The 26,733-nt window shown below is 37.1% G+C and overlaps 1 protein-coding gene across 5 annotated transcripts in view; it reads left to right on the forward strand.

Annotated features, from left to right (window-relative positions):
- The window catches only part of LOC134795287 (tyrosine-protein phosphatase Lar), a 646,064-nt gene that overhangs the window by 340,996 nt on the left and 278,335 nt on the right, over positions 1-26,733 (forward strand). For all 5 annotated transcript variants that reach the window (XM_063767084.1, XM_063767085.1, XM_063767087.1 and 2 more), the window contains exon 5: positions 12,717-12,816. In XM_063767084.1, the coding sequence (XP_063623154.1) occupies positions 12,717-12,816 (100 nt within the window). The remainder of the gene's footprint in view (positions 1-12,716; positions 12,817-26,733) is intronic.

The following is a 26,733-nucleotide window of genomic DNA, read 5'->3' on the forward strand; positions in this document are numbered from 1 at the left end:
CAATTTTAAAGGGTCATTGCGTTTTTGATAGAATTGGTGTGAAAGCTATTATAGGCTACGGTAGCTGCTCATCATAGGGCGGGCCGTGTGCTTTTGTTTGACATCTACATGGTAAAAAACCGGGCAAGTGCGAGTCGGACTCGCGCACGAAGGGATCCGTACCATTATGCAAAAAAAAAAAAAAAAACAAAAAAAAAGCAACAAAAAAAAATGGTCACCCATCCAAATACTGACCACTCCCGACGTTGCTTAACTTTGGTCAAAAATCACGTTTGTTGTATGGGAGCCCCATTTAAATCTTTATTTTATTCTGTTTTTAGTATTTGTTGTTATAGCGGCAACAGAAATACATCATCTGTGAAAATTTCAACTGTCTAGCTATCACGGTTCGTGAGATACAGCCTGGTGACAGACGGACGGACGGACGGACGGACAGCGAAGTCTTAGTAATAGGGTCCCGTTTTACCCTTTGGGTACGGAACCCTAAAAAATTACAAAAGTACTAACAAGCACGTTTTAGCATGAAAAAAAAAGTAGATTGCAATTCGTTTTCTCACTGTCGGTCTGTTTTTTTTAGAGAGACGCCACTCTGGCGTCTAGTCAGCGCTATGGAAAATGGTGTCGCTGTGCAGTCGCGCCAGTTGACTGGACGCCGACGCTCGGGAGATGCTAGTGCGGGGTCTCTCTTACACTGGTATTAATATCTTTCCTTCTTCCTCGCGTTATCCCGGCATTTTGCCACGGCTCATGGGAGCCTGGGGTCCGCTTAACAACTAATCCCAAGAATTGACGAAGGCACTAGTTTTTACGAAAGCGACTGCCATCTGACCTTTCAACCCAGAGGGGAAACTAAGCCTTATTGGGATTAGTCCGGTTTCCTCACGATGTTTTCCTTCACCGAAAAGCAACTGGTAAATATCAATGATATTTCGTACATAAGTTCCGAAAAACTCATTGGTACGAGCCGGGGTTTGAACCCGCGACCTCCGGATTAAAAGTCGCACGCTCTTACCGCTAGGCCACCAGCGCTTCTGGTATTAATATCTAATTTACCTATATAAGTAACTTACATGAAAAGCTGAAATTTAACCAATCATATTACCGTGAACTTCCTTAACACTGCCCACCATACCAAACATCGCTTTATAATATTTAATTACGCGAACGGATCTACCGCGATATGAATTCATTGTTTTTACCTTAGATTCCATTTATTTTTTTGTCTACCCCGAACATTTTTATAAACTAATTTTGGGTAGTTCAGTGCTGTTTACTTATATCTCCTGACATTTTGCTGGGACGTCAGTCTTTCCGTGACCACAGCTGGTCCAACTCAGTTGAAACGTCGGAATTTATCGCTTATATATAATATATTACTTTATAAGTAAATCGTGATTACCTTACCAAACCTAATGAATCTACCAAGCAGCTGTAAATATCTAATTCCTAACAGAATATAAGCGACCGACAATGTTTAGCATCATAGGTAATGCCGATCAAGTTTACCGCAGCGGTTCCTCGGGTCAGAACTTCAGGTAGTTTGGTTATTGTTCCACCAAACTATTCCCCCCTCCCTCCCCCCTTCTCTTGTTTTTCCACGGATCTGTCTTTTTATCACGAGTTCAGAACTTGACTCCATCACGATGCAAATTCGGAATGTTAATCAGCGAACAGAATGATTAATTAAACACCGCGTTTTCGAGAAGGGCGGAAGTGATGGAGATATCGTATACAGAACTGTCTAGTGGGGTGAGTCTGTGATGTTCTGAGGAAACTGAGAAGCGTATTTAGCACTGTAGTAGAAAGGTGTGGTAAGGTTATTCCGAGAGTACGCGGCGTGCGACTATTGCCACCGATGTTCATGCACTGTTAGTGCTTGAAAATGAACACCGCTCTCCGAAATATATCGCGCGAGTGACTGAAAATACGTGAGTTAAACCTTAAAATTAGCTTAATGTTAATATGACTCACGACATTTTAAATTGGGATAGGGGTTTTTGAGCGAGTGGGTGTAACTTTTTAATATTTTTGCCTATTGGTTGACCTGTTATTTCGGGTTAGTTGAGAGTTTACTAGTTTATCCTTGAATAAGATGCCGTTAATGGTTGGGTGGTTTAACACTTTATGAAGGCACTGTTCAAAAATATCACTGTGTTTAAAAATGTGACTGTGTTTTCAGTAACTTAAAATTCCCAAAAAAAACTGTAAACTGATTGATAATCATCATCATAATATCTTTATTGCATTCATGTTGGTAGAAATAGTCACAGGTTTCGAAATAGTATTGTATTAAGCTTCTTTAAAAAAATTGTGTACAGTTTAAAAAAGGTCGGCAACGTGCATACGACTCCCCGGGATTCGCAACTGGCTAAGGTGACCGTCAAGTTAGCTGTGAGCTTGTTTAGCACCGGTAAATAATTCGGCACTTCCCCATTCACGGAATAATCCCAACGCACCAAAACTTTGTTGACGGATCTTTGTCATTGAAATGGGATGATTCTAATGCAAACGTCTCGTTAATGAGTATTTACCTCGTTGGCTTGCAGTATGAGTTGGTGTCGTGTAGTTAGAAGTTTGACAATGATGCCTGGAGGGTTAAAGGGAAAGGGGACGCAGTCACGTGATCGCTATTCCTAAAAACCCTCATTTTCATTTTATAATAATAATAATATTATCATTTTACTAAATATTTTTACGCAATTTTATGCATATAACCACAGGTATAACTACACTCGTGACTAAATAAGTTTGACTACTGATCTCGCTGACGAAGTCATGGGAAGAGGCTAGAGAAATAAAGACATTGCTTACAAAAATATAACAAGAATTAAATTAACTCCCCATAAAACTGAACAAACAAGACAGCATTCTGCACGGAAACTCGTCCACAGCGAGACGTGACAAATCGAAAAATGGCCGCCTCAGACAAAACCTCGCGGGGCCCTCGGTAAAATAAATAAAACTGATGGAGCGTAAACGCTAAATGATTAAGGGACATCCGAGCAGAAGCCATAGCTGATATATGTGATGCCTGGGCAAATGGGATACGCAACATTTTAAAGTTGGGTGCGATGAAATACAATTTAATTAAGGTACATGTCACAGGGTCAAAATAAACAAGACAGAAATGCGTTTGACTTACGAACTAGAAGAATAAGGAGCTGCCCTCAACGCTTTTTTTGTAACTGGCGGAAGAAGGGGGAGGTCTTTGCCCAGTAGGGGTGGTCTTTGGGACATAGGATTGGCTATAAATATAAAAATTCTGTTTATGCTATAATATAAGTTTTGACTTGACGCTATTTGAAATCAGAGTTTAACCTAAACAAGCTGCTTGTAGTAAGAGTCCTCTTCTAAATGAGAGTCCTATCATTTATAGAAAATTAAGTTATTAGACAATCGGCCCTATTCAAACTTTAAGATACGTTACTAATTTCCTTATACGATATGGATCGGATATGTCAGTGTCAAAAGTGACGTTTTTGTGTGAAGAAACGTCACTTTTGACACTGATATATCCGATCCATATCGTATCCTTAGCAAATTTTTGACGTATCTTAAAGTTCCAATCAGACCGTATTAAATGTTACTTTACTTGAAGAAGAATAAAAATTCAAATAAGAATAAAAATTCAAATAAGAATAAAAAATCAAGAATAAAAAGTCACAAAAAACTTATTCCTTTTTCCCAGGACGCACTAAAATAACAATTCATTCCACGTAGTAGCTGCATTCCTCTTTACAGCGGATATTGAATTTTCATACAGATCGTCTGTTATTGCAAATCCACTTTTTATTTATCGCAACATTTAAACCGTTCGCTTGTTGACAGGAAATTAATGCAACTGATTCGATTTAACGCCAAAGAGTGAACGGGACGACGATATTTTTAGGTCAATTGAATTAGTTCTGGATCTTTGGCGATTTTATTTATATTTCGAGTTCGAATGGAACCGGCGGTAAATGAAATACGAGAGTAATAAGTAATAAAGTTGACCGTTGCTTGTAATTTGAAAGGAAAATTTGTTGGGATTAATGTTTTAAAGAAATATAGACGTTTAAAACATGTAAATTAGGAGAGTGTTAAAGGAAAACGTTACAAAGGAAAACAAAGGGAATAAGCGGGATCACTTAAAATACGAGTACATCTATTCAAGTCCAATCTGCATATTTATTTGGCAGACAGCCAGGTGAGATGATCAAAATGATCTGCACAGGCTTCTTAACAATAAAGTTAAGTTGTGCTCAAATAATTTTGAATACCTCGTCCGGTTATCAACTTCTGCTGCTGACTGTACCCACCTAGGAGCGTTTTCATTCACATTGTCCAATCCGATATCGGATGTCGGATGACCTTTAGTGAAACACAGTTGCTAGAAAATGTCATATGGCATCAATTCATTTTGTTTTCTCATTATCGCTTTCTTTTGAACAACAAACAATAATTTAATGTATATAAATATATAAAAACGCCACCTAAAGCTTGTCTGGAAGAGATCGCTTTTTAGCGATAAGACCGCCTGTTGTTTGACCTCTTCTTTTCTGAAATCTTTGTATTGTTTTCTGTAATGAGGTGTACAATAAAGAGTATTTGTATTGTATTGTAAAAAGGCACTTTTATCCTTCTTTATAGTCGTATCCGTCATCCGATCTCGGATCGGACAATGTGTAAACGCTCTAAGTATGCAGTTCTCTCGAGCCTTTCCGCGTGCACTACTAAATGTAAATCCTCATGATCCTACCACATTCGCATATAATTTTAATGGTCGACCATACGTGCGAGCTAAGCATACAGAGATTAAAAGATATTCACAATAAAATTTAACAGACGGACATAAAACTTTAACGTTTTCCGATATCGCTGAAATAGGTATTATTCAGTATGGCTATGATAATGTATCGTGATGATAATAAAAGTTTACAACTAAATAGCGTGATCGTAGACGGCCGTTCTGATTTTTTATGCGTAGTTAAGACTCCCTCAATAGTGTGGTCAAAGAGAATCAATTGTAATACAGATGTAAAGTCTAAGAAAAAAATGTGCCCCTTAGTTTGACATCCAAAATAGATGGCGCTGTACTGCGCCATATGTTTTGCGGTCACGGAATTGTCAAAGGTCTTGACAAACTTTTGACGGTCAGAGTTACCGTGAAATGTATGGCAGTAAGTGTACAGCGCCATCTCGTTTACCTGTCAAATTCGAAGCACGAAATTAGATTTTACGCATCTTAGTCAATCAATGTATCTTTGGTGTGGTATAAAGAACAGTATAAATAGATTGGGCATACGCCTTTAATACTATTAGAACAAATTAAATTATTTTCAGAAAATATATGATTTTTTCTTAGTATATGACATTTATTTCAGTTTAGCCTTTAATACCTGTTGGTTAACTGAATAAACGGAATCGTTTGGGGTGAAACGCTGGGGCTGGGGATTATTACCTAGATAAATTGAAATAAACGTCAAATTCTAAAGAAAACGTGACCAAGCCAAGCAGAGTGAGCAAGTCCTAGTGTACAGTCGAGCTCTAAAAATATATTTACACGACCTTATTGTCAGTGTCTTTGAGGCGTGTATATATATTACGTACGTTACGTTGGCTTGTAAAGATGTTTGTCCCTGTAGCAAAATTGCATGGATTTTTTTATGAATTAACTATTTTACAACTCGCTTAACAACAACAACAACGAAAACTAAACTAACTGACCAAAAATGCAATCAATGAAGTGCTTTAAAAGCTGACCTTTATAGTCAGGTTTAGTCTTTTATAATATACCTGTAAAACAATAAATATTAGGTTTTTCCGTAAAATTTATGTAGGTATCACTGACAACATTTCCGTGTAGATTTTGTAGGTATACGAAAAATCGCAAAAGCGCGACCAACACGCGCGGCCTTGATTTGATGACGGCGCGTAATCCGCTGCAGAATGTACGCTTGATTTACGAACAGCGCCGTTTAGCAGGGCTGCAGGCTGCGGCCTAGTGTTGCCAGTGTGATAGTACCACAACCTGGACTGCTTTAATATGCTAATTGCCTACAAAGAAAGAAACGGTCGGTCATGTTTGGTACGATTTGATTGTCCAAATCATCCGGCTGTTCCATAGATCCATTAATAAAACGGAAGTGTACTATAGTAAATTTACAGTATAATCACAAGCAAACATTAAAAATCTAAAGTTGCCTGGAGCATCGTACTGTAAATACAAGTTAGGTAATAATAATAGGTAGATAGTAGGTATCCTAACTGTTTAGATATGTAGTTGATACATATCTAGTTATTTCGTTATACTCGTAAGCGTGCATCATTCAATCATACCTAGAAAAAAAGATTGAATTCTCCAAGTCACAACGAGTTTTAAAGAACTCCTTTAATATGAGTTTAAATTCGTTGAATGCGGAAAAAATTCAAAGTATATTCACAATTGGACTAGGTGAGGTGGCTAGGTGAGGTAATGACATGTAAGGATAATGCGATCCGGGAGAAATCGAGAGAAATCTTCAAATATTATTGGCATACGCTGCTTACATCAAGATGTTAATTAGTAGTTAGAAGCCCTTATGCCAATAGGCATACGTACCAAACACATATTGCATTTGCTCTCGGGTAGCACCTTCGGTTAAGAGAAATTCCTGATGTACACCATAAACATCTTGTTATGCGAAGTCGGTTATTTATAATACCCATTATTATTTTGTATAAAAATAAAGTTTAACCAGGCGTGGCTCACTCCGCGACTTCGTCGCTTTGCAACAGGTAGCTACAAGTACATCCTTTCCACACCAATTTTGGTGGCTAGCCATATATAAGCCGCGCGTGGCGCTGTCGTCACCTAGCGGCCACATCTGTCTGTCCTGATCGTAACAGACGCATTTTGTTATGGCTCCTCTACACGATGCGCCAACGTCGGCCAATCCAAGGGACGCATTTATGCGTTAGAGGGAGCAAGTGATATTGCTATCTCATTCTACCGCATAGCTGCGTCCCTTGGATTGGCCGACGTTGGCGCATCGTGTAGAGGAGCCATTAGAGTTTGAGTTTTCTGTACCTTGTACTATTATTTATTCTGTGGTTTGACTAGTCCCGACAACCCTACATTTTGGTTGAAAGCCGAATGGCAACGCATTTGCGGCCGTGTCAGCGAGTCCCGTACAGCTCGAATTTATAACTCGGAGCCAAACCTCGTGATTACGCATACATGTCGCTACTTTAATTACGGTTACTAAGCATTTTTACACTTTCTTGGGTCGTTAAGGTCAGCCAGGGCAATAGGCTACTAGTCAAATCAGCTTCTTTTTTAGAACTGTCAAAACGATTTGCTAAATAATGGAGTTTATAAATATGAAAACAAGTATAGCGACGTCACGGTCAACTCACCTACGTTTTATATTTCTACGTAAATAGAAATTGTGTTTAAAAATAACTGCTTACCCTGTTTTTTTATAATTATCTGGTGCTCTATTTCGTGCACGGTGTGAAATGTTATTTTAAGGAGAGGAAACATCCCTATTGCAACTATGGGACGTACATACATACAAGAAGTGAGTCTAGAGCTAGAGCCACTTATACTATAAGTGAACTCTTTCATGACTGGCGTAGTGTACTATGCAATAAGTGCCCCATAGTTGCATTTGCACTGGCTGACCTTACAGCACATACATAATTTTGAGTTCTATGTTATGTTTATATCGAACAGATTTTCTTTTTGGCCTGTAGGTTCACTCGTAGAGAAGACTTTGTATTGTAACATAAGGTCTGGCAGGTCTGCTATTGTAACTTTATATTTTTAGTCACAACACAAGCCTTCTTGAGCTTACCACAGTAACCCACAGGACTTAGTCAATCTGTGTAAGAATGTCCTATAATATTTATTTATTTATTTATTTAGTGCGAAAAATTGTTTGGATTAATTATAAAATACATAAATATTAAATGCACAGAGAAATAAATATATGGGAAAGTTAATCGAAGATAGGTTATATATATTAAAGTTTGAATACAAATGTTTATGTTAATTATTTATACTCGTTAGTCGAAAATATGAAATTTAAACCTTTCGAATATTTCTTTCCATAAAACATCTGTATATTCGGGACATTTTTGTGAAATTCAAACGCAATGTTCTTAACCTATCAAATATTTATTCCAGTTATAAAATAGGTAGTTAAAAATGCATGTGTCAATGCAATATCGAGAAACTAAAAATATTGCCTCATGGATTTAAAATCATTTATAAATATTTTTCCAACTTGCATAGGACGAGCATGGACTATAGGTACTTCTTGTGTAACTATATACAAAGCAATTCGTTTTCTTTGAATCTGAAGATATCTGATAGGTTTTAGGTATAAGGACAAGAGTAGATATCGCTTAAGATTTATAGTTTGCTTCTCTTTACAATCACCTATTTGATATCATTGATATTAATATGAACATGCGTTGAAGCTCCTAAGTTATCGAACGAAACATATCAAGCAGAGGCATAAAAATACATGATTGATCCTTTTTAATATATTTAATATATCTGTGTCTCATGGAGGTTTTGCTATTAAAATATCATTGATATACTTGAAAAGATTATACTACTACTCTAAGTACTTAACTGATAAATAAATAAATAATATAGGACATTTTTACACAAACTGACTAAGCCCCACGGTAAGCTCTAATACGCTAAAAAATAAGCTGATATACTCTGTAATCACTATATTCATAGTAACCTTCCTCATTTTACCTAATTTAGCTTCCATCCTATCGCTTCACAACAGCAATTGGTCTATTAAGCACATAATATCATAATACCAGTAATTTAAACGAATCCGTCTAAACTACGTAATTAGACAGCTGTCTCTGTCGCACCTGCGTGTCTAGAGCCGTGCGAAAAAGACGAAACATATAAATCCCCGTGTAATCTCCCTTTGAAAATGACGCGAGATATGACGTTTAGGCGTATTATGGGGCTTTATTTGGAATGAATATTTGACGTGTTGGAATGATATCGGAATTGTATTAACAAAAGTCGCATTCTAAGACCGTTTTCTCATTGTCCGATCCGAAGTCGGATGTTGGATGATCCTTGAAGAAAGGCAACTATTAGAGAGTACCTTATGGCATCAAGTCTTTCTTTCTTGGTTTAATGTTTAATTGAACATTAAACGTTTCATCCATGAATTAATAAATACAAAAAGGCAATTTTTAGAATATTACTTTTTTGTTGGTCAGTATCCTCACCATGAGTTTTACGCGGCCTTAAACGCTAGCGACTGCGTCAACTCAAATGCAGTGCATCTCACTTGCACCAATGTCAGTACGAGGGAAGATCGCAAATTCCAATCTTGCCCGAAACGGTGAATTTTTCCATTATTCCTTTTATTAAATAAAATGTGGTATGAAATAAAGTTTCTGAATTTGTCCCCTGATTCCGCAAAGCTATGGATTACCTGACGTGGTGACAGGCTGCCAACATTTGTTAACTCACGCGATACAACCATATTTTAAACACTCAATCTAGCTAATTTGGATTCTATCGGGTTTGGTTTAAGGGCTATCGCGTGCGAATGACTTCTTGTTTTATTTTCGCATTCGTTTTGGCACTTGAAATTGTTGAAATGATGAGTTAAAATGATATTATATTACCTATTCAAAGCACTAATTCCATAAGAAAACTAAACACTTGACGATCGTGAGAATTAACAGAAAAAGGTAATCCTTATAAAATAGGGCCAAGGAAGCTATGAAACTTCTCTAACCTATAATTAATAATAATAAGATTGTAAGTTTTTACATGACTTTATTCGATTATAAAACTTGTTAAAAAGACAATAAAACCTACTTAGTTTTGGAACTCACAGTACCTCAGTAAGAGACAAATTATTTACTGTATTAACTAAATTTAGTATACTAACTGACGCCGCCTGATTGCTATTCGGGGCAATGTTCACCCAGCAACCTAAGCTGACCATATCTAGATCTTATCCCGTTGCGATAAGGTTCACGAGTGTCCTGTGTTCAATGGTTCATCGATCACTGCTGATGCCGGATGTCGCATCTCCGTCTTAATTACTTAACTTGTGATGGTAATGGCCTGTTAATTTAAAAGTTAGGAACAATTAATGCATTCCATATATATACTTACATTAACTTTGTTGTACAAAACATAAATTAGCTAATACATTTGAATAAGTAACCTATGTATATAAAAGTGAAAAGCTAGAGAGGCTTCGGTTTTACACATATTTACTTACATAGTTTTACACATATGTACAGTCAACAAAACTAGCACCCCTGCATACGAATACGTATGTGATTGTACATGTGCATTTTCCAACACAAGTATGATCATATAAACTCCGTCTATTTATTGTTGATACAACACATTAATATCACATCTCGCAAAAACTAAAATTAAAGAAACACTTGTTTATTATTAAGTTTTTAGCTATTTAGCGCATTCAGTTTCTTTATAGAAAAGCACTTTTTTATTAATTACCCTACAATTCTTAATTAGGACTGCGTTGGTAAATCGCGAGTAACTCCGATTACATAGACAGGGCAAAAGCGTTGCGTCAGAACTTCCACTATATAATAACGAAGTTATGTCACCTAAACCAATTCTACTAGGTTCTATGCAAATAGCTTTATTCGAAGCATCGCCGGTCACACCTGGTCCGTTCTTATTGAAGTTATAAGTTGTGCAAACTGCTGCAGACTCCCTCCTATCATTGAATATTTAGTTCGGGAGGAACTATCCTCCTCCAAAATTTATCTCCGGCGCGAGAACTTTGCTTATTTGACTAAATTGAAGGGACCTATGTTGAGTTTGGTGTCTTAATTTGTCGTGGCTGGTTAGGTTGAGCCTATGGCTTTTAAACTGAGCAAACCATCATACTGATATAAGGATAAGGGATTTTCGGAACTGGTAAACGATATATATACTTATGCAATTTTGTTTATGTTTACTAATGGCTTAACGGTAACATAAAATAATGTAAAAGTTGTCGACCATCGAAATCAAAATACTATTTTTATAATATCTCTTGAGTGACTCTAAAATAACGTTTTAAGTAGGTAACATACGGACATCTTAAGTTTTTATTTTTACTAAGTATAAATATATGTACCGTAAAACCACCTTCCTATACTTAGTCTAGTATTTAGTACACCATGGTCCACAACTTCAATAAGTATCCATACCAATGTTGTTTTCGATTTTTTCTGAGTTTTTCTCTCATATATGAATATATTTCGTCTTAGAAATTTATTTAGTCACACTTAAACTAAGATATTATAGAGTCAATTTTGGTCTATAGTTGGGTAGTTTAACGGTATGTATACCAAACCCTCTCGTCTACGACATACCTGAGGTATATATTGTTTGAGTAATTTATTATTTTTGTAAACAGACAGTAAACTACGAGCTTTATTTATCAGTGTAAATGAAATTGTGGCCGTAGCGGCAGCAAACGAAACACTTTTCTTTTATTAAATGCTCTAGACGACGGCCGCAATACCATTTCTCAGCGGATACTCCCAGATACAATATTGGTCTGGTGAAGGCGTATCTCACTTAGTATTATTAATTTCAAAGACTTGAAGTTTTGGCGTTCGGTCTACGTCTGTAGTGAAACTAAGTAGGTTACATGTTTAGGTTAGGTTAGGAATTCTGTATGAATGGAAAGCTGTCCATTATAACGAAATACTGTTGCGAATGGTTGTTACTTAGTATTCTGTGTAGGATTGGATTGGTTGTGGACTGGAAACTTGTAAAGTCTGTTCGTGTCGCATTTTGTGGTCGATGTCAATAACATTGTAGTTCTTTGCCTTAATGTCTTTTGAGGAAAATTAGTAAAAAAATGTGTATGTGACAATTACGCGTCAGTACCGAAGGCAGTGGAATAGGCATCTGGTAAAGTTAATTAGGTCGCGTGACGTGTCACACGTCCGCCCGCCTCAGTGGCCATAAGCAGTCTGAGGATGAAGCGAGCAGGCGGCTAGCAATCTACCCACATTATTCATATAAACCCATATACCACAGTGTATTTATGAGAACGCATTCCAACTCCTATAGTCGAAAATTTGTTGTCTCTCAGTGGCCAACTGAGTTACAACATGGTTCCTTGTGTTTTCAGGTATAAAGGAAGAAAATCGACGTCCATGATACTGGCTGCAAACTATAAAAATGTGTTTTGTTGATAAAAAACCTGTGCATATTAAATTGAGACGAACGTGCCAGTGCAGTGTTACCCGACCCGAGTGCAGTTGAGAAGAGCAAAATAGTGCTTATAACAATGGAATATGGTTGAAATTCCTCCGCCGCTTCAACCAAACTGTGCTTCCAAATAAAACTCGCGCAGTGAAACCCTTTTGCTTAGCTAACTTTTCGCCCTAACGTATAAAAAAATATATATATCGTGTTTAAATCATTGTAAATATTTAAAAAAAATTTTCATCGTCTACGTGTTTAAAATCTTATACATTTACTTAAATAAGGAATAAAATTTCGAAAAATTTTAATCATCGAAGCGGTTGTCGTATTTTTGTGATATAATTAGGTTTTATTAAGTGGCAAAAACTCGGTTGTGATGTGTATAGTTTCGTTAGTTGAATATAGACTTTATCGTAAGTAGAATAAGGTTTGGTATTGGATGTCGCGCGCGCCCGCCGCGCGGTGATGAGGGGGGCGGGGCGTGCGCGTTGTCACGTGTTTGCTTGCGCAGGCGCGGCGCGGCTGCGGTAAGATGCGAGAGCGGCGCTCCCCGCTCCACCGCATCGCTCTACTGTGCTGCCTGATCTTCCTGTGCCGAGTGGACGCCTCCGGTGAGTTGATGATGAATTTTAGCTGTGGTGAACCCTCATTCGTTTATCTATGAACGCCCAAACGGGCGTGTATGAATTTCGTAATAAAAAAACGCTAACTCCATAATGCTTTCCATCATTAAGCGTACGAATCAAAGTACCGAAGTATAGGTATTGCATTGTCTAAATGTAGACATTTTCTAAATATAAATTTTCGCTCAGATAATTCTTAAATGATCAACCTCACTGAAACCTGCCGCTGCGTACACGCAGACGCGTTGTGTGCGGCGTTGTCTGGGTTGCGGCGTGCGGCGTACCTATACGAATTGGTGTCTTCCAGTCTATCAATCAATACAGAATTTCCAATATCATAAATCACACGAATGATCATCTGTCCCTTTCTATATAGTCTGTTACATTTATATTGTGGACTTTATTCTATTAATTTTTTTATCTTTACAATCCTGTAAGCGTATGAAAGTGTGTAGAATAGGATGATGGATTAACCAATATAGTAATAATTAATAAAATGTCAGAAATAATTAACGAATGAGGGTTTACGTTAGTAGTGTTATAATTAATTAATTAATTAAGTGTATTATACTTAAATCCTGTGAAAATGGGCTAGCGATGAAACGACATTATTTTCTATAATACTATTACAACATTTATAACACAAATGATTGTTGTTATTACTAATAGTCAAAAAGGTATTGTGATTGATGTACCTAAATAATTAAATACAAATTTCATTATTATCTGAGAATTTATTTTTAGGAACAACGTTTCCAAATGACAACATAGGTATTTGAAGAATATTGGAAAAATTCTCGACTTAAGTTGATAAAAAATCAATCAGAAGAATTTACCTGAAACTTTCAGGCATTTACGAAGCGATATAGCTATAAATATTGCGAATACATTGTCTGTCCAAGTCCAAGCTTATCTATTAACATTTTCCTATCGATCTAATTTGTAGATCAAAAATATCGATTCCAATTCGGACAAGGCAACGAAAATTTTGGAACACAAACTACAAATGTAGGTAGGTATATATTTATGAACCTGACTGTAGTACAATGATTTTTGAATTAACAAGTTTAAACTACTACACACACTTTCAAAATACTTCTAAGATTGTCTGTTTAATTGAATCATAGTTAGTTTTTTATAAATCTGCATATGTCCACCACTTACGTCGAGTTGTTGACTCAACACGCTCTGGGTTAAATAGTGGTTCCGTACGAATTCGCCTCTCATATTCGACCATTAGCATAGAGGAGCGTGGGACTCGAATTAACATAAAACTCCGACCAAAAATCCCCAGTCTACCCTCGCCAAATAATTAAATGTAACACTGCTTTATCAAAACGGGAACTGAGCGGTCTCGTCCAAATTAACGTGCCTGGGACTGATTTTGGAAAATTATGACTCGCGTTTAACCTCAATATGGAAATGAGAGGGAAGTTTGTTAAGTTTAATGCTGTTCATTAAAAGGAAGGATTCTAGCCCTTTACTTACAAAAGCGACGCTATTCATACATTTTTGTGGACATGAATGCGACTACATACGACAAGAGACAATGACAGTTGTACAAAATTGTCCGGAACCCTGGTCGCGCGATATACTTGACCACTTTTTGGTTACGGCAATACATTACGCCGCGAGATTAAGGTCTGCGTAATATTAGGAATACTTATTGTTGTTTTACTTCTTAAATTGTTATAATGCCAACATTAGGGACACGCGGCGCTTACATTTGCATAAGCGAGCAGCGGCGCGGCTGCGCCGGCGATAAAACGGCCGCCGTCGAACTTATGAACGCAATTAATGAACCAAATGATACAACAATGCGCCCCGCCTCCAAATTACACTTTTTACCAACATCCTAAACCGACCAACCATCAAATCTGGACTTTAACACGCCGCAACAAGCCTCAATCTCGGTTAAATCCGAATTTACAACCCAGAAATTGGTTTATGTCGGCACATGTTGGTAAGAGTAAAAAAGATTTCGCATTCAATGTCTTTACGACACCCTAAAAAATATATTACAGACGTGACTACCCGTCGATCTCGATTACGACTAGAACGATTTAAAAGAGAAAAAAAAAGTGTTCTTCATTTGCATTTTAACATGCGCCAGGGGATAGAGGCTCTGAACTGTCATATTGTGGGGATCGGGTGGTACAATTTATGCATGTATACAGATGAGGCAGTTTTCGGGCAGACAGAACGTGTGGTATTGAGTTGTGCCTCCAAACTATCACGGCAATGGTTTAACGTTTTGCATGGAAAATGCAATCCGACGATCCGAATTCCCAAATGGCTATTTTGTCACAAATTTACAAGCTAGGAACTTTACTAAAGAACTTTAGGTTGGAGATTTATTTCTCTTTGTCATGTAAACAAGATGTGCTTGTTATTGGATCAAATTATGTAAATGTTTATTAAGTGACAATCGTAAACAACCTGTTCTGCAACTCTCAATTATTGTTACAAAATGGCGCCCGAACAATGGTAATCGAAAACCTTATTTTAACAGACAAACAGGATACTAAACGATTGTCGGTTTTTTAATTGATCGGTTAAAGTAAAATATTAACACCCTTTTAATCTGACCAGAATATTAAAAACATCGCATCGTCGATACACGTCAATACGAAGACTCATGACGCCATGTGTTTCGACGAGCACATAATCTAAATGCTAATATATCTACGTCAGGACTGCAAACATATTTGCTTCTTACCTCTCGTCGTTAAAATATACTTTTCCTCATATCACGCACAGCTGAAGCATCAAAAACGACACGTATTTTCTTTACTTAGGGTAGATCAATCAAAGCAAACGGTGATGCGTGATACGAGCTTAAGGAATTTATTCGAAATGCTTATATGTTATAATTTTTTATTGAAAAAGCGGATGGCTTTCATGTAAAAATAAGTTGAAAGCGTTGGAAGCTTTTGAAATGTGTAAATATGAGGACAGTCTATTATAACAGACAGCTTGAAAGATAGAAATATAATCGAAACAACACATTTTGTGTGTAAAATTTATTGTTTGATAAAACTGTAAAAAGCAGTAGGTGGATAAAAAAATACTTTTTAGTTTGTTCAAAATCAACTTTGCCACATTCTTCTTGTTTTAAACTTGCTAACTCGTTCACGTTGACATGTTGTCCACGTACCTACCGATGGGATAAGGGCAACTTTTTAACTTGTTCCCTTTCCTTTAACTTCTCAAATGTGGACGCTCATCAGCATACAGACTTAAATATACTGTGATATTGTCTTATGTTTTTCGCCACCAGATGTTGTGCATTTTATTTCTCAAATTGTCCAAATGTTAATTTAGAGTAGACCTCTAAATAGATCTCATCTACATAGGCCGAGCAACTGGCACTACAACTTGCTGGTCAAACGATTTTAAATACTACAAATCGACGGAGTTATATCTTACCTTAATTTTATTAATCACGACATACATAGAAACATTTTCCTCAAAATAATTCAAGATGCTTTCTTCTTCATCATATAAATTATATATTATAATAATATATATTTTACAGAACTATAAAAGCCTGGAACACGATAAAACCTTATACGTCTGGTTCTGGCTTGGAGAACAAATATTTTCCGTAAACTTGTTCTATTTCTTCACTCATCTCGTCGCTGGTTTAACACTCAATGTATCAGCCAAGCGCCCCCGAAGCGGTCCCGTCATCCACATCTCATGAATATGAATGAGCGATAATTTCAGCCTCTTCTACAGTTATCTGTTATTGTTATTCTGAATAGCGAAATTCCATATCAAACATTTGTAGCATCATTTTGTTGATTTTAAGCTTCCGTTATGAAAATGAGTTGCTGGGTCAATTGTTTTAACGTCTTACCTGGTATCTCTTATAATTTTAAATGAGCAAAGATTAACAAACCCACACAATTTCTTATACAGTGTGTAAATCCAATACGGGCAATAAATTAAACCAGATATAGAATTTATCCGTCTTATCATTAATTAAGAAGTTTTTTCAAGTTACACTTAATTATGACTCTGTAGTTGTTTTTTTTTTGTTTACCGAGCAGCAATGTACTGCAAACATTAAGAGATATAAGATGACGTGACATTACGAGATACGAGCTTTTTAATAGTAACTGCCAACATGCGTTGACAGCTACTATAAAAAGCTCGTAGCCCGTAATGTATTACATTGCGAGCCGAATTATTTTGTATCGTTAAAATTGTCATTGTATTTCCAAGCATAATCTATCTCAACATACTTCTTAGGTGCTACCGTTTAAATATTCGCCTGTATTGAATTTACACACTGTATACAAACAGCAACACTCTTTCAAAAGGCATAAGGTCCACCGATGTACAGTTAACAATGAGGGCGATGGTTCAAGCGATTCGATACCCGGCTCTTGCCTATGTTTCTTGGAAGTTACCTCTGTACGAAATATCTTTTGATATTGAAATACTATTCGCTTTTCGGTGGAGGAAGCTTAATAAGTGACTTCGGACAGGTTCTTGGATGGAAAGTCAGATGACAGTCGCTTTTGTAACGTACTAGTATTTTTCTGCGCCAATCGTTAGGGTATATAATCGTAGATATGACAAATTATATACGCACCTAAAATAAGACAACCAAGAAAGTACATACAGGTACAGTGTCCCTGTACGTTACTAACCATCGCAAACGAGTGGTCCGATTTCCGATCGGAATAGACACGTGTCAATGTGGGGCAGACGAGAATTCACTTGCACACGAAATTCCGCCAATTTGGTATTTGTGTTTCGCTCGAATAAGCCCGAGGAATGCCCAGTTAGCTCCGTATTTGAGGCTACATTTTATGTTTAGAATAGTTTTGTCAATTTTTAAAATGACTGTGTCTATTGAAAACGCCAGACTACCGCGAAAGGGTTAAATTAAATCCCTTAAACCTGACTACAGCAGCTTTCGAACGACTCTACTGATAAACTGAAATAAATGTCATATACTAAGAAAAAGTGACCAAGGCCTCCCAGTGCCCCAGGCTGAAATCGAACCAGCGTCCTCTGCTATCGCGGCAGGTTCCTGTGTGTGTGTGGTGTGATAGCAGAGGACGCTGGTTCAATTTCAGCCTGGGACACTGGAGGCCTTGGTCACTTTTTCTTAGTATATGACATTTATTTCAGTTTAAAATTTATATAGTAGTGTTTCTAGTTTCTACTTGAAATAAAAACAAATTAAAATATTTTCTGAAAATAATTTAATTTGTTCTAATACTTCTAATAGGACTTTACTGATACCTGACCTTGAAACGACCCCGACGTTACTTCAGTGGAACACATGTAGTAAAGATACAAACACATACGCACTTGCTCAAGTCGCTTAAGAAGTTGCGTCTCAACTGCATCTCAATAATTTCTTCAGTTTCTTGGCTCTTGGAGCTAGAATTTCTATTAAATAGTTCTAAGAATTTAGAACTATTTCTCAAAAACCATACAATTACTTCCCAGTCTCAGGTTTAATTGTCCATGGACATATCCTAGACTTATCGTTAACCCTCGCTTCTATCAACCTCAAAACAAAACAAAGAACCGGTTAAAAATCCCATCTGGCCTCATCCTATAGATATTAATCCCGTTCCAATAATCGCTTCTGATAAGGGATTTTCTTCCTAACCCCTGTAATAGAAGTTTCTGCATGAGGGCGCGCTGTTATTTAACTTTAATAACGTATCTAGGCCCAAGATATTATCTATTATTGGACCGGGCTGCTTCTTAAATGCAGCGATAATTCTTGAAAACAGTTGTGGGAGTTTTGTAGAGTGCCAATTGTCAAATCTGCTAGCTATTGCAAACACCTTAAAGTTTAAAACAGTAGAATATGTTGAAAATTTATATAGGTATATAAAAAAAACTGTCATGTAAACAAGATGTCCTTGTTGAGGTGGTGATAAAGTACATTGTTTTTTTTTATTGTAAAAATGAAAAAACAATATCAGCAACCCAGCTAAGATTGAGAAGTTTCAACTCTCAGCTTTTTGCAATCTGTAACTAAATAATACTGGAGTCAAGAACTCAAAATGAAGAAGTCAAGATGTTGCTGTCAATTTTTACAAAAAAAACTACAGAAATGTTCTTTGAAATATAGTTGTATGATTCCGTGTTGCCTATAAGCGGCCATCTTCTATTGTCTCGCGTTATCCAAAGAAATTTACTTCCATCCCATTAATTTTCCATTTCGCGTCGAAACCAGCTATTGAGAGGCTCAATCGACGGATTTCTAGCGACGAAATCCCCTTCCCAACTTATTATTGGGCCTTTGATAGGTCAGTGATCGAATTTTACACTCTTATTGTCATCATAAACCTCTAAAGCGGGGATAATAAAAACAAACGTGAAACAAAGGAGCTCTTCCTCAAAGTCCGCCGTCTTGTGTTCGTAATTTCCAACTAAAGAAAAATTGGCGCACCAGGATGCTAGGTCTTTTACAGGGGTGCAAGCAAACAAGCCCGGAGATAAGCCGTATTCAACGCGAAATTGTGAAAGCGCCCAGGGTCCCCGACAAAGAACCTTATTAACCTGCCACTAACTAATGGACGACGATAGGGTTACTGAATGACCCAAACGCCAACCTTTGAAATGCTAATACAGGATACTCTCGGTTGAGTCCTTGACAACAGTATTACAAACTTCGATGCAAAAAAGTTATGGCTTTATTTTTACTTTTTGAATCGATTTGGAATTCGAACCATGTTAAGCCGCATTTTTAACGCTGACGTGAAAAGTTTCAACCATTGAAAAGCATGAACGGCAAAGAGATCGAATTCACGCCCCTCAAAAGATGGCATCTCGAGTGTTGGTAAACCTGTTCGCTTTGAACGGACGTTTTTTCACCCTTTATGTTGGCTGAATGTTAACTAGTGCGAGGTGGCCAGCTGAAAAGAGATGCACATACGATACATGCATAGTTTAGGAGGTTTTGCTTTGCCGAAGTTAATGGGACTTGTAAAAGGAGATGGGCGTCGGGCTTATCTTGCCAGTTTAAGAGTTTCGCGTGCACTGTTACGTTTTATCGCTTTTTAGAGTATTCGGTTTCAGATAATGTTTTTGGACTTACTTTAACGCCTGGTTTATTTTAAGTATTGTGTACTTGGTAACTTTATAAATAAATATTACGAGACATCTTACACAAATCAACCTAGTACTAGTCCCACAATAAGGTCAATAAGGCTTTAGATTCTTGTATTATCATAAATTGTTGAATATTGATATGCTGCAATCAAATTTCATTAGAATGGGACATATTTTTTAGTTTATTTTATATAGATCTTTAATTTCCTGTGACAGTCAATATAGTGTCCAGTCTGCCAATATTTTTTTCCAATATAAAATATTTCATAGGTAAGTTTTTATTTTGGTAACGTGCTACCAATGGTCCACCTATTTCCGTTCGAATAGATCTCTAAAAAAAGAGCCATAGAAAACGATTAGTTTATATAAAAATATTGCTACGAACATTTCTAAAGGTAAATGTTAACACATTATATTTTATATACTTACTTGATGCAATCGGCGCGATTCGGGAAGTGATTTAGAGATTCACTAGATATGAAATAGTAGAGATATGTGACGTTCCACGGCAAAAGGTACCTTATGGCGGCTGGCGCTTACGCTATTATTAACGCCGCTCCAATATTTAGCCGGGGCAATGGTACCTTTTGCCGTGGAACGTCACATATCTTTACTATTTCATATCTAGTGAATCTCTAATTCATTTCCCGAATCGCGCCGAATATTCATTATTTTAAGTCGTCGAAAAGTAGTCTTGAGGTAACACTATGGCTATTGATAATAATTACCCTGTTATTAAAACTAAAACTTTTACGTATAAATATAAAATGGTCCATTATTTTTTTTTGTTATTACATATCTGTTGATAATATTGATATATTTAATGAATGAGTAAATAGAGAGACCTCATTTGTACGTTAAAGACATTTGAGAGTTTTTCTTTTATCTACTTGAACTTTGAAAAATTACTGCACATAATTTTGGTAAAACTTTGTACGGTGATAGTGGTGACAGATACATGACAGTTTTTAATTTGATAAATTGCAATTTTTTACTTTTTTTACGGTTTTCTAGTGATCACAGATATCGCTATAAGGCGCGGTAAAGTTCGCAAGAAATAATAAAAATTTCACGGACGATGTCACGGGCAAAAACTAATAATAAAGGTAATATTCAATTGAAACGATCAAGCATAATTGCAGAAATCTTTTTTAGTCAACAGCAACGTACACGTAGAATTGCAGTTGTAGATATAAAACAACCACACACAGCACGAATCAAAATTGAATTCCAGTATAGAATCCATTTTCTATTCCGATCATAAAATACATATAAAACAATGCAGCACAAGACCGGAATAAAAATCTAAAAATCGATGACAATAAAATATATCGGGGCCAAACACAAATTTCAATTGTCGAATCGTGAATTTGCTATGCATATCGAATTGCGTTTAAGAGCACTCGTCCATTTGCGGCGTGCCATGTCGGAATGCACTTGGGTGGTTTCTCGCATGTGTTCGACTAATAATTTTATGTACAGATTTTTTTTAAAGTTGTTGGATGCGAAACGTCCCACTTGCCACTCGTAAAATAACGACATTTAGTATCTAAGCTACCGCATCTTTCATCAACATGAAATAATCGCCAATTCGTTCTCTCATGGGTCAGTCTTTTGAGGAAATCTCATACGACGCATTATTTTTCACTTGGCTGGGCTTTTCTCTACTCCTCATCTTTTTAATCCTGCTTTCCAGTATGTTTAGGAAGTTGTCGTGCCGTATCAGGTGTTCTAACTTCTTCTTCTTAATTCTGCTTCTTCTATAACCGCATCTTTATACTTCGATAAAAGCTCTCATTTAGACCTACTGTGTCGAATTATGAAATTGCTGTGATGATTGCCAAACTGCTATAAAAGGCACCTTGGTGACCAACAAAGTTTCTCATAGCCTATGAACTTGCAACTCCAGGATCGATTAATCTGGACAAACCTCCTTCCTTGAATAGCCTCAAATGAGACAGCTTTGGACAAGACTTGGGAATTTCACATTCAAAAGTGAACATCTCTAAGCGTCCGTATTACCCCGACGTTGTAAAAAAATAATAAAACGGCGTCTTAACCGGGCCCGTCGTAATCTGGGCTGTATCTCAGCCGGTGCCACGTTGACGTTAGAAGGCGTATGACGTTGTCTAATCATGAGATTAGCGTGTCCGAACCGAACCGGCTTCCACACAAATGTGGGCCTTTTTATTTGGATATTTTTTTAATATTTCTACTCAGAATCACGTGCTCTTTCGATCCTAATAGGCCCAAACAAGTGTCTCAAGATGTTTATTTCGATTCTATTGCCTTTTTCCATAGACTTTGTAACGGAACGGAATGGCAGGATCAGGTAATTCATGGAAATTTTGGGACAATCTTTTTTTTCTATTAGGTTCGAAAGAACTAGTGATTTTGAGTACAAATAATAAAACTACCCAAATAAAAAAATGTTGTGGAGATGACTTTTTTAATGTGGAAAAAATGGTTACTATATTTGTATTTGTAAAGCAAGTCCATTAAATAGTTTGTAAAATCTGTATTTGGTATAAATTCTATAGATTAAATACAATAAGTATGTTACGCAAGCAATCACTTCAAATTATGATACTTGCTTAATATACAAGGGCTAAGATCAATGAGTCTCAGAACTCACTACCTGCGCGACGCTGATTTTGAACCAATTCTTAACATTGGACATATATATAAAAAAACAGCATTAGATCTCTACGTGAGTTTTAATCGTTTGTCCGTGAGATTTAACCATGGCAACGAGGTGAAAGAAAAAGTTTTGTTATACGAATATAAAAGGACGAAAAGTTTTACGAAACCTCACATTAATCATTAACAACGGCTTAAAAGCTTAGAAATAAATAATAAAAAAGCCCGGTTTTCTATGAAGCTTTCTTCAACAATTTGGCATATTGTGCGGCGGCCGTGTACGCCTTAATCTGGCGCAAGCGGCGTAAAGATCCCGTATTGTAAGGTTTAGAGGGGATTTCCTACCTTTTGTTTGATGTCGAGTCCTATTTCAGAGATATATTCACGTTTGTTTTTGTCAGTGAGTGAGCTAGAAGGAATTCATTCTATATTGTGTTTGCTTTTTGGATATGCCTTCTGCGATGTTTTTCAAGCCGCGACGGAACTAGCGAAGATACGGGAAATTTAATATAAGTCTTATTTATCATGGATCCTTTTAACAAAACTTTAAATTTAGTTAAAAAATTAGCAAATCCTGCAAAATTAACTAAAAAGTAATGGCCCCGCATCATACCTACTCCACTCACGGTACATGTAACTTTAACCGCGAACAATTTACTCAAACCCCCCTCAGCACAAAGAGCCGGTTTAAAATTCCCCAAAAGTGAAATAAAACTTGAAAGTGCTTCGCCAACAGAAGTAAAGCTGAGTACTAAGCATGCCCTGTTTTACAGCAGTTGTAGGGTAGTTGGTGGCTTAACACTTCGCCTTTACGATTCTTTGGCACTTCACTAGGCTTGAGTTTGAGATTAAACGTTTTATTATTGACACTAACACTAGTTTCTATGTTAGAAACGTGGAAACATCGGAACTCTTACAAGAATGCTGGATTCTCCGTGAACAATAGAAGTAAACCGGAGTTAGGCATGCTCCGTTTTATATCCGTTTGTAAGCTAACACTTTGGTTTACGGTTCTTGGGCACTTCGCAATGCTCGAGTTGGTATTAAATGTTTTTACTCATCACGGAACAATCGTGTTTTGGACATTTGAGAGCCAGAGTCGATGCCAATACGTGCATTAATACACAAACACTTGCACGCCATTAAAATAAAAATTACTTCCCTTTGATCCATAAAAAAACCAGTGAAATCCAGTTTCGATCCCCAATATGGGTTTTATTAAGTCGCAGATATGCGTCGTTATTGCTGTAGCTTATCGACTCTCTTTCACAACCTCGTATATCAGCTGTCCTCTTACTTTGAAATGTAACTTTGTTATGCGAGTAATAAGGTTGACAGTGCAAGGATTTGGATGAAGGATTATATGGGGTTGTGGAATTGAGGAGTTATGTCGGTCAACTTATAGGGGACGCATGCGTTGGGGCTGCTACTGTAATTTACATCCAAAACTTGGGGTTTTACGTGCGGTCTGGTGTTTTAAATACGATTAAATGTTACTTTTAGGTTAGATTATATTGTGAGGAGCTTTAGTTTCAGTTTGGGGTAACCAGTGCATTGGGTACATTTTGGAGTTCTTGAAAGGCTGGTTTTTAAAAAGATCCGTATTCTGGCCACATATGACTACAACTTCTGACGAATCAGGGAACATTCTGCCGTTTGATAACTTACCTAATATTATATAAGGGAGTTCTCTTTAGAATGTGTATACCGATGCCAAACGATCAAATTTTCAGTGATTGGCATTGTGTACTCGTATTACGGCTAGGTTGAGAGGAGAATTGCGTGTGTGAGATGAAAGATCTCCTTTTTGAGTTAAATAAAAGTGCATATGCATTGTTGCGCGGAGATGTTGTTTTGGGTTAGATCGCTGTAGAAAATATACATACATCTTTGTACAGGTTGATTCATAAACAGACGCATATCACGGCCTTTCTCCGCTTATTTCTAGCATTTATGTAATTTTCGTGTCATATACACACAGAGTAAACGACCTGGGTGCAAGGGAATTTGGGTGAACGAAATCTATTGAGCGATTCAAGATTTCGTTCACCCAAATTCACTCTCGCACCGCTAATCGGTCACTTCGCCCCAAATATATTTCACTCGGCATTAAAGGGAAGTTTTGTCCATTATCCTGCCCTTTCAAAGATCAAATTGTTCTGCCCTTTGAACGATTTCGAGAGTCCATTAAAAAGAAGCGAAGTTCGAGCCGCGCCTTAAGAATGAAAACTTTTAAACTTTTTTCATTAGTTCTTTTGTAAATAATAATACATTGTGCTTTAATGGCGATATAGACAAATTGTTGATGAGAGTTTAATAGAAAATCGACGGGCTTTAGGAATTGAGCTTACGATATTAATTTTATTCGTGTTGGCACATAATGTTTTTCGTTATACATCCGAAGAAATAGCATTTTAAGCCTTCAACTGGCTTCAGATCGAACAGTGTGTAAACGGTCTTTTAAGCGTTTACGCATAAAGTCTCTGTGCCGCCCTTGTCCGTACTGCTGAATTGATTTCCCATGTAGCATACGGGGTTCATTTGTTTGACATAATTATTGAAAGTCATAATGTAATGATTGTCAGATTATCATTAGTCATAATTCTGAAACCGTGTAGAGTTATCCCATAGATAGGTTAGGTTAGGTTTGTTTTATGGCAATCCTGAAACGTTACGCGTTTCTGAGAAAAACCAAATTATGACTAACGAAAATGTGGACAAACAATACATTATGACTTAAAACTTTATGGGAAACAATAGAGACCCGAACGGCCCGAACCATATACCTACACTTGTAGACCTCGTGACATCCATAACACAGCAGCACACATCGTTGTATGCTTGTTCACAATTTAAAGTCACTGTATATTGCCATTTGGAACGCACCTTGTTGGGTAAGACAGATAACATCAAAAAAAACCGGGCAAGTGCGAGTCGGACTCGCGCACGAAGGGTTCCGTACCATAATGCAAAAAAAAAAAACAAAAAAAAAACGGTCACCCATCCAAATACTGACCACTCCCGACGTTGCTTAACTTTGGTCAAAAATCACGTTTGTTGTATGGAAGCCCCATTTAAATCTTTATTTTATTCTGTTTTTAGTATTTGTTGTTATAGCGGCAACAGAAATACATCATCTGTGAAAATTTCAACTGTGACAGACGGACGGACGGACGGACGGACGGACGGACGGACAGCGAAGTCTTAGTAATAGGGTCCCGTTTTACCCTTTGGGTACGGAACCCTAAAAAGTAACTGAATAAACCTCGTATATTAGACATCGCAAATTAGCCTAACCGCCAGACCTCTGGCTGTGAGGCACGATATCAAAGTGTGACGTGGGTTAAAGCGTAACCGCCGAGCTAAACGTGTTGGAGCGTCCTAGTTCGAAACTAGGCTTTCACGTAGACCATTTCGTGTAGACGCGGCGTGAAATGCTTACAAGTACTGATGGTTCCACGTTTTGTTGTGCCGTCGGAAAGTAACAAAAATTGCGAAATTTAAACATTGTAAAATTTCGGAACCTTGTCAATGAAAGTTTCTTTATTTTCCTATTAAATTTTCCTGAAATTTCCGAAAATTATCTAACTTTTTTGAAAATTTCCGCAACTTGCAAATCTGTAGTTACACTTGACCACGAAAAAGATAACTCGAACAAAGTATTGGTTTCTTGGCTTTCGGGTTTACACTTTTACCACTCTTGCCACTACTCAGTTGCTATCAGCATTGTTTTATACTACAGCCGGCCGTTTATAAATCCACTTCAAAATTTCAAGGCGGAGGTTCTCAATTAGGTTAAAATTGAGTTACTCAAATGAAATTGAGGGATCTAATTTATTTTCTCTACTCCTCGTGTCGTTATATATGAAGTCCGATATTGTCATACCAACGTAGTTGAACCCAGGACCATCGGCTTCACAGACAGGGTCACTACCGACTACACCAGATAGGTTGTCGAAAGTGTAATCTTCTGTCTGACGGTGTCCAACCATTTACTCCAGTCTTTGGCATCATGACCAGCTATGATGTATTTGTATTACAATTATTACATGTTTCTTCTAGTGTGTAAGTGGTCTGTGCTTTAGAGTACAGAAAGCGAACGGGTCAACGGACATGGTAATGTGCTCTAAGTTAAATCCCAGACGGGTTGGCTTGTCGGCTGTCTGATTACCT

Source organism: Cydia splendana, chromosome 12 (genome assembly GCF_910591565.1).
Source record: "Cydia splendana chromosome 12, ilCydSple1.2, whole genome shotgun sequence".
NCBI classification, from domain to species: Eukaryota; Metazoa; Arthropoda; class Insecta; order Lepidoptera; family Tortricidae; genus Cydia; species Cydia splendana.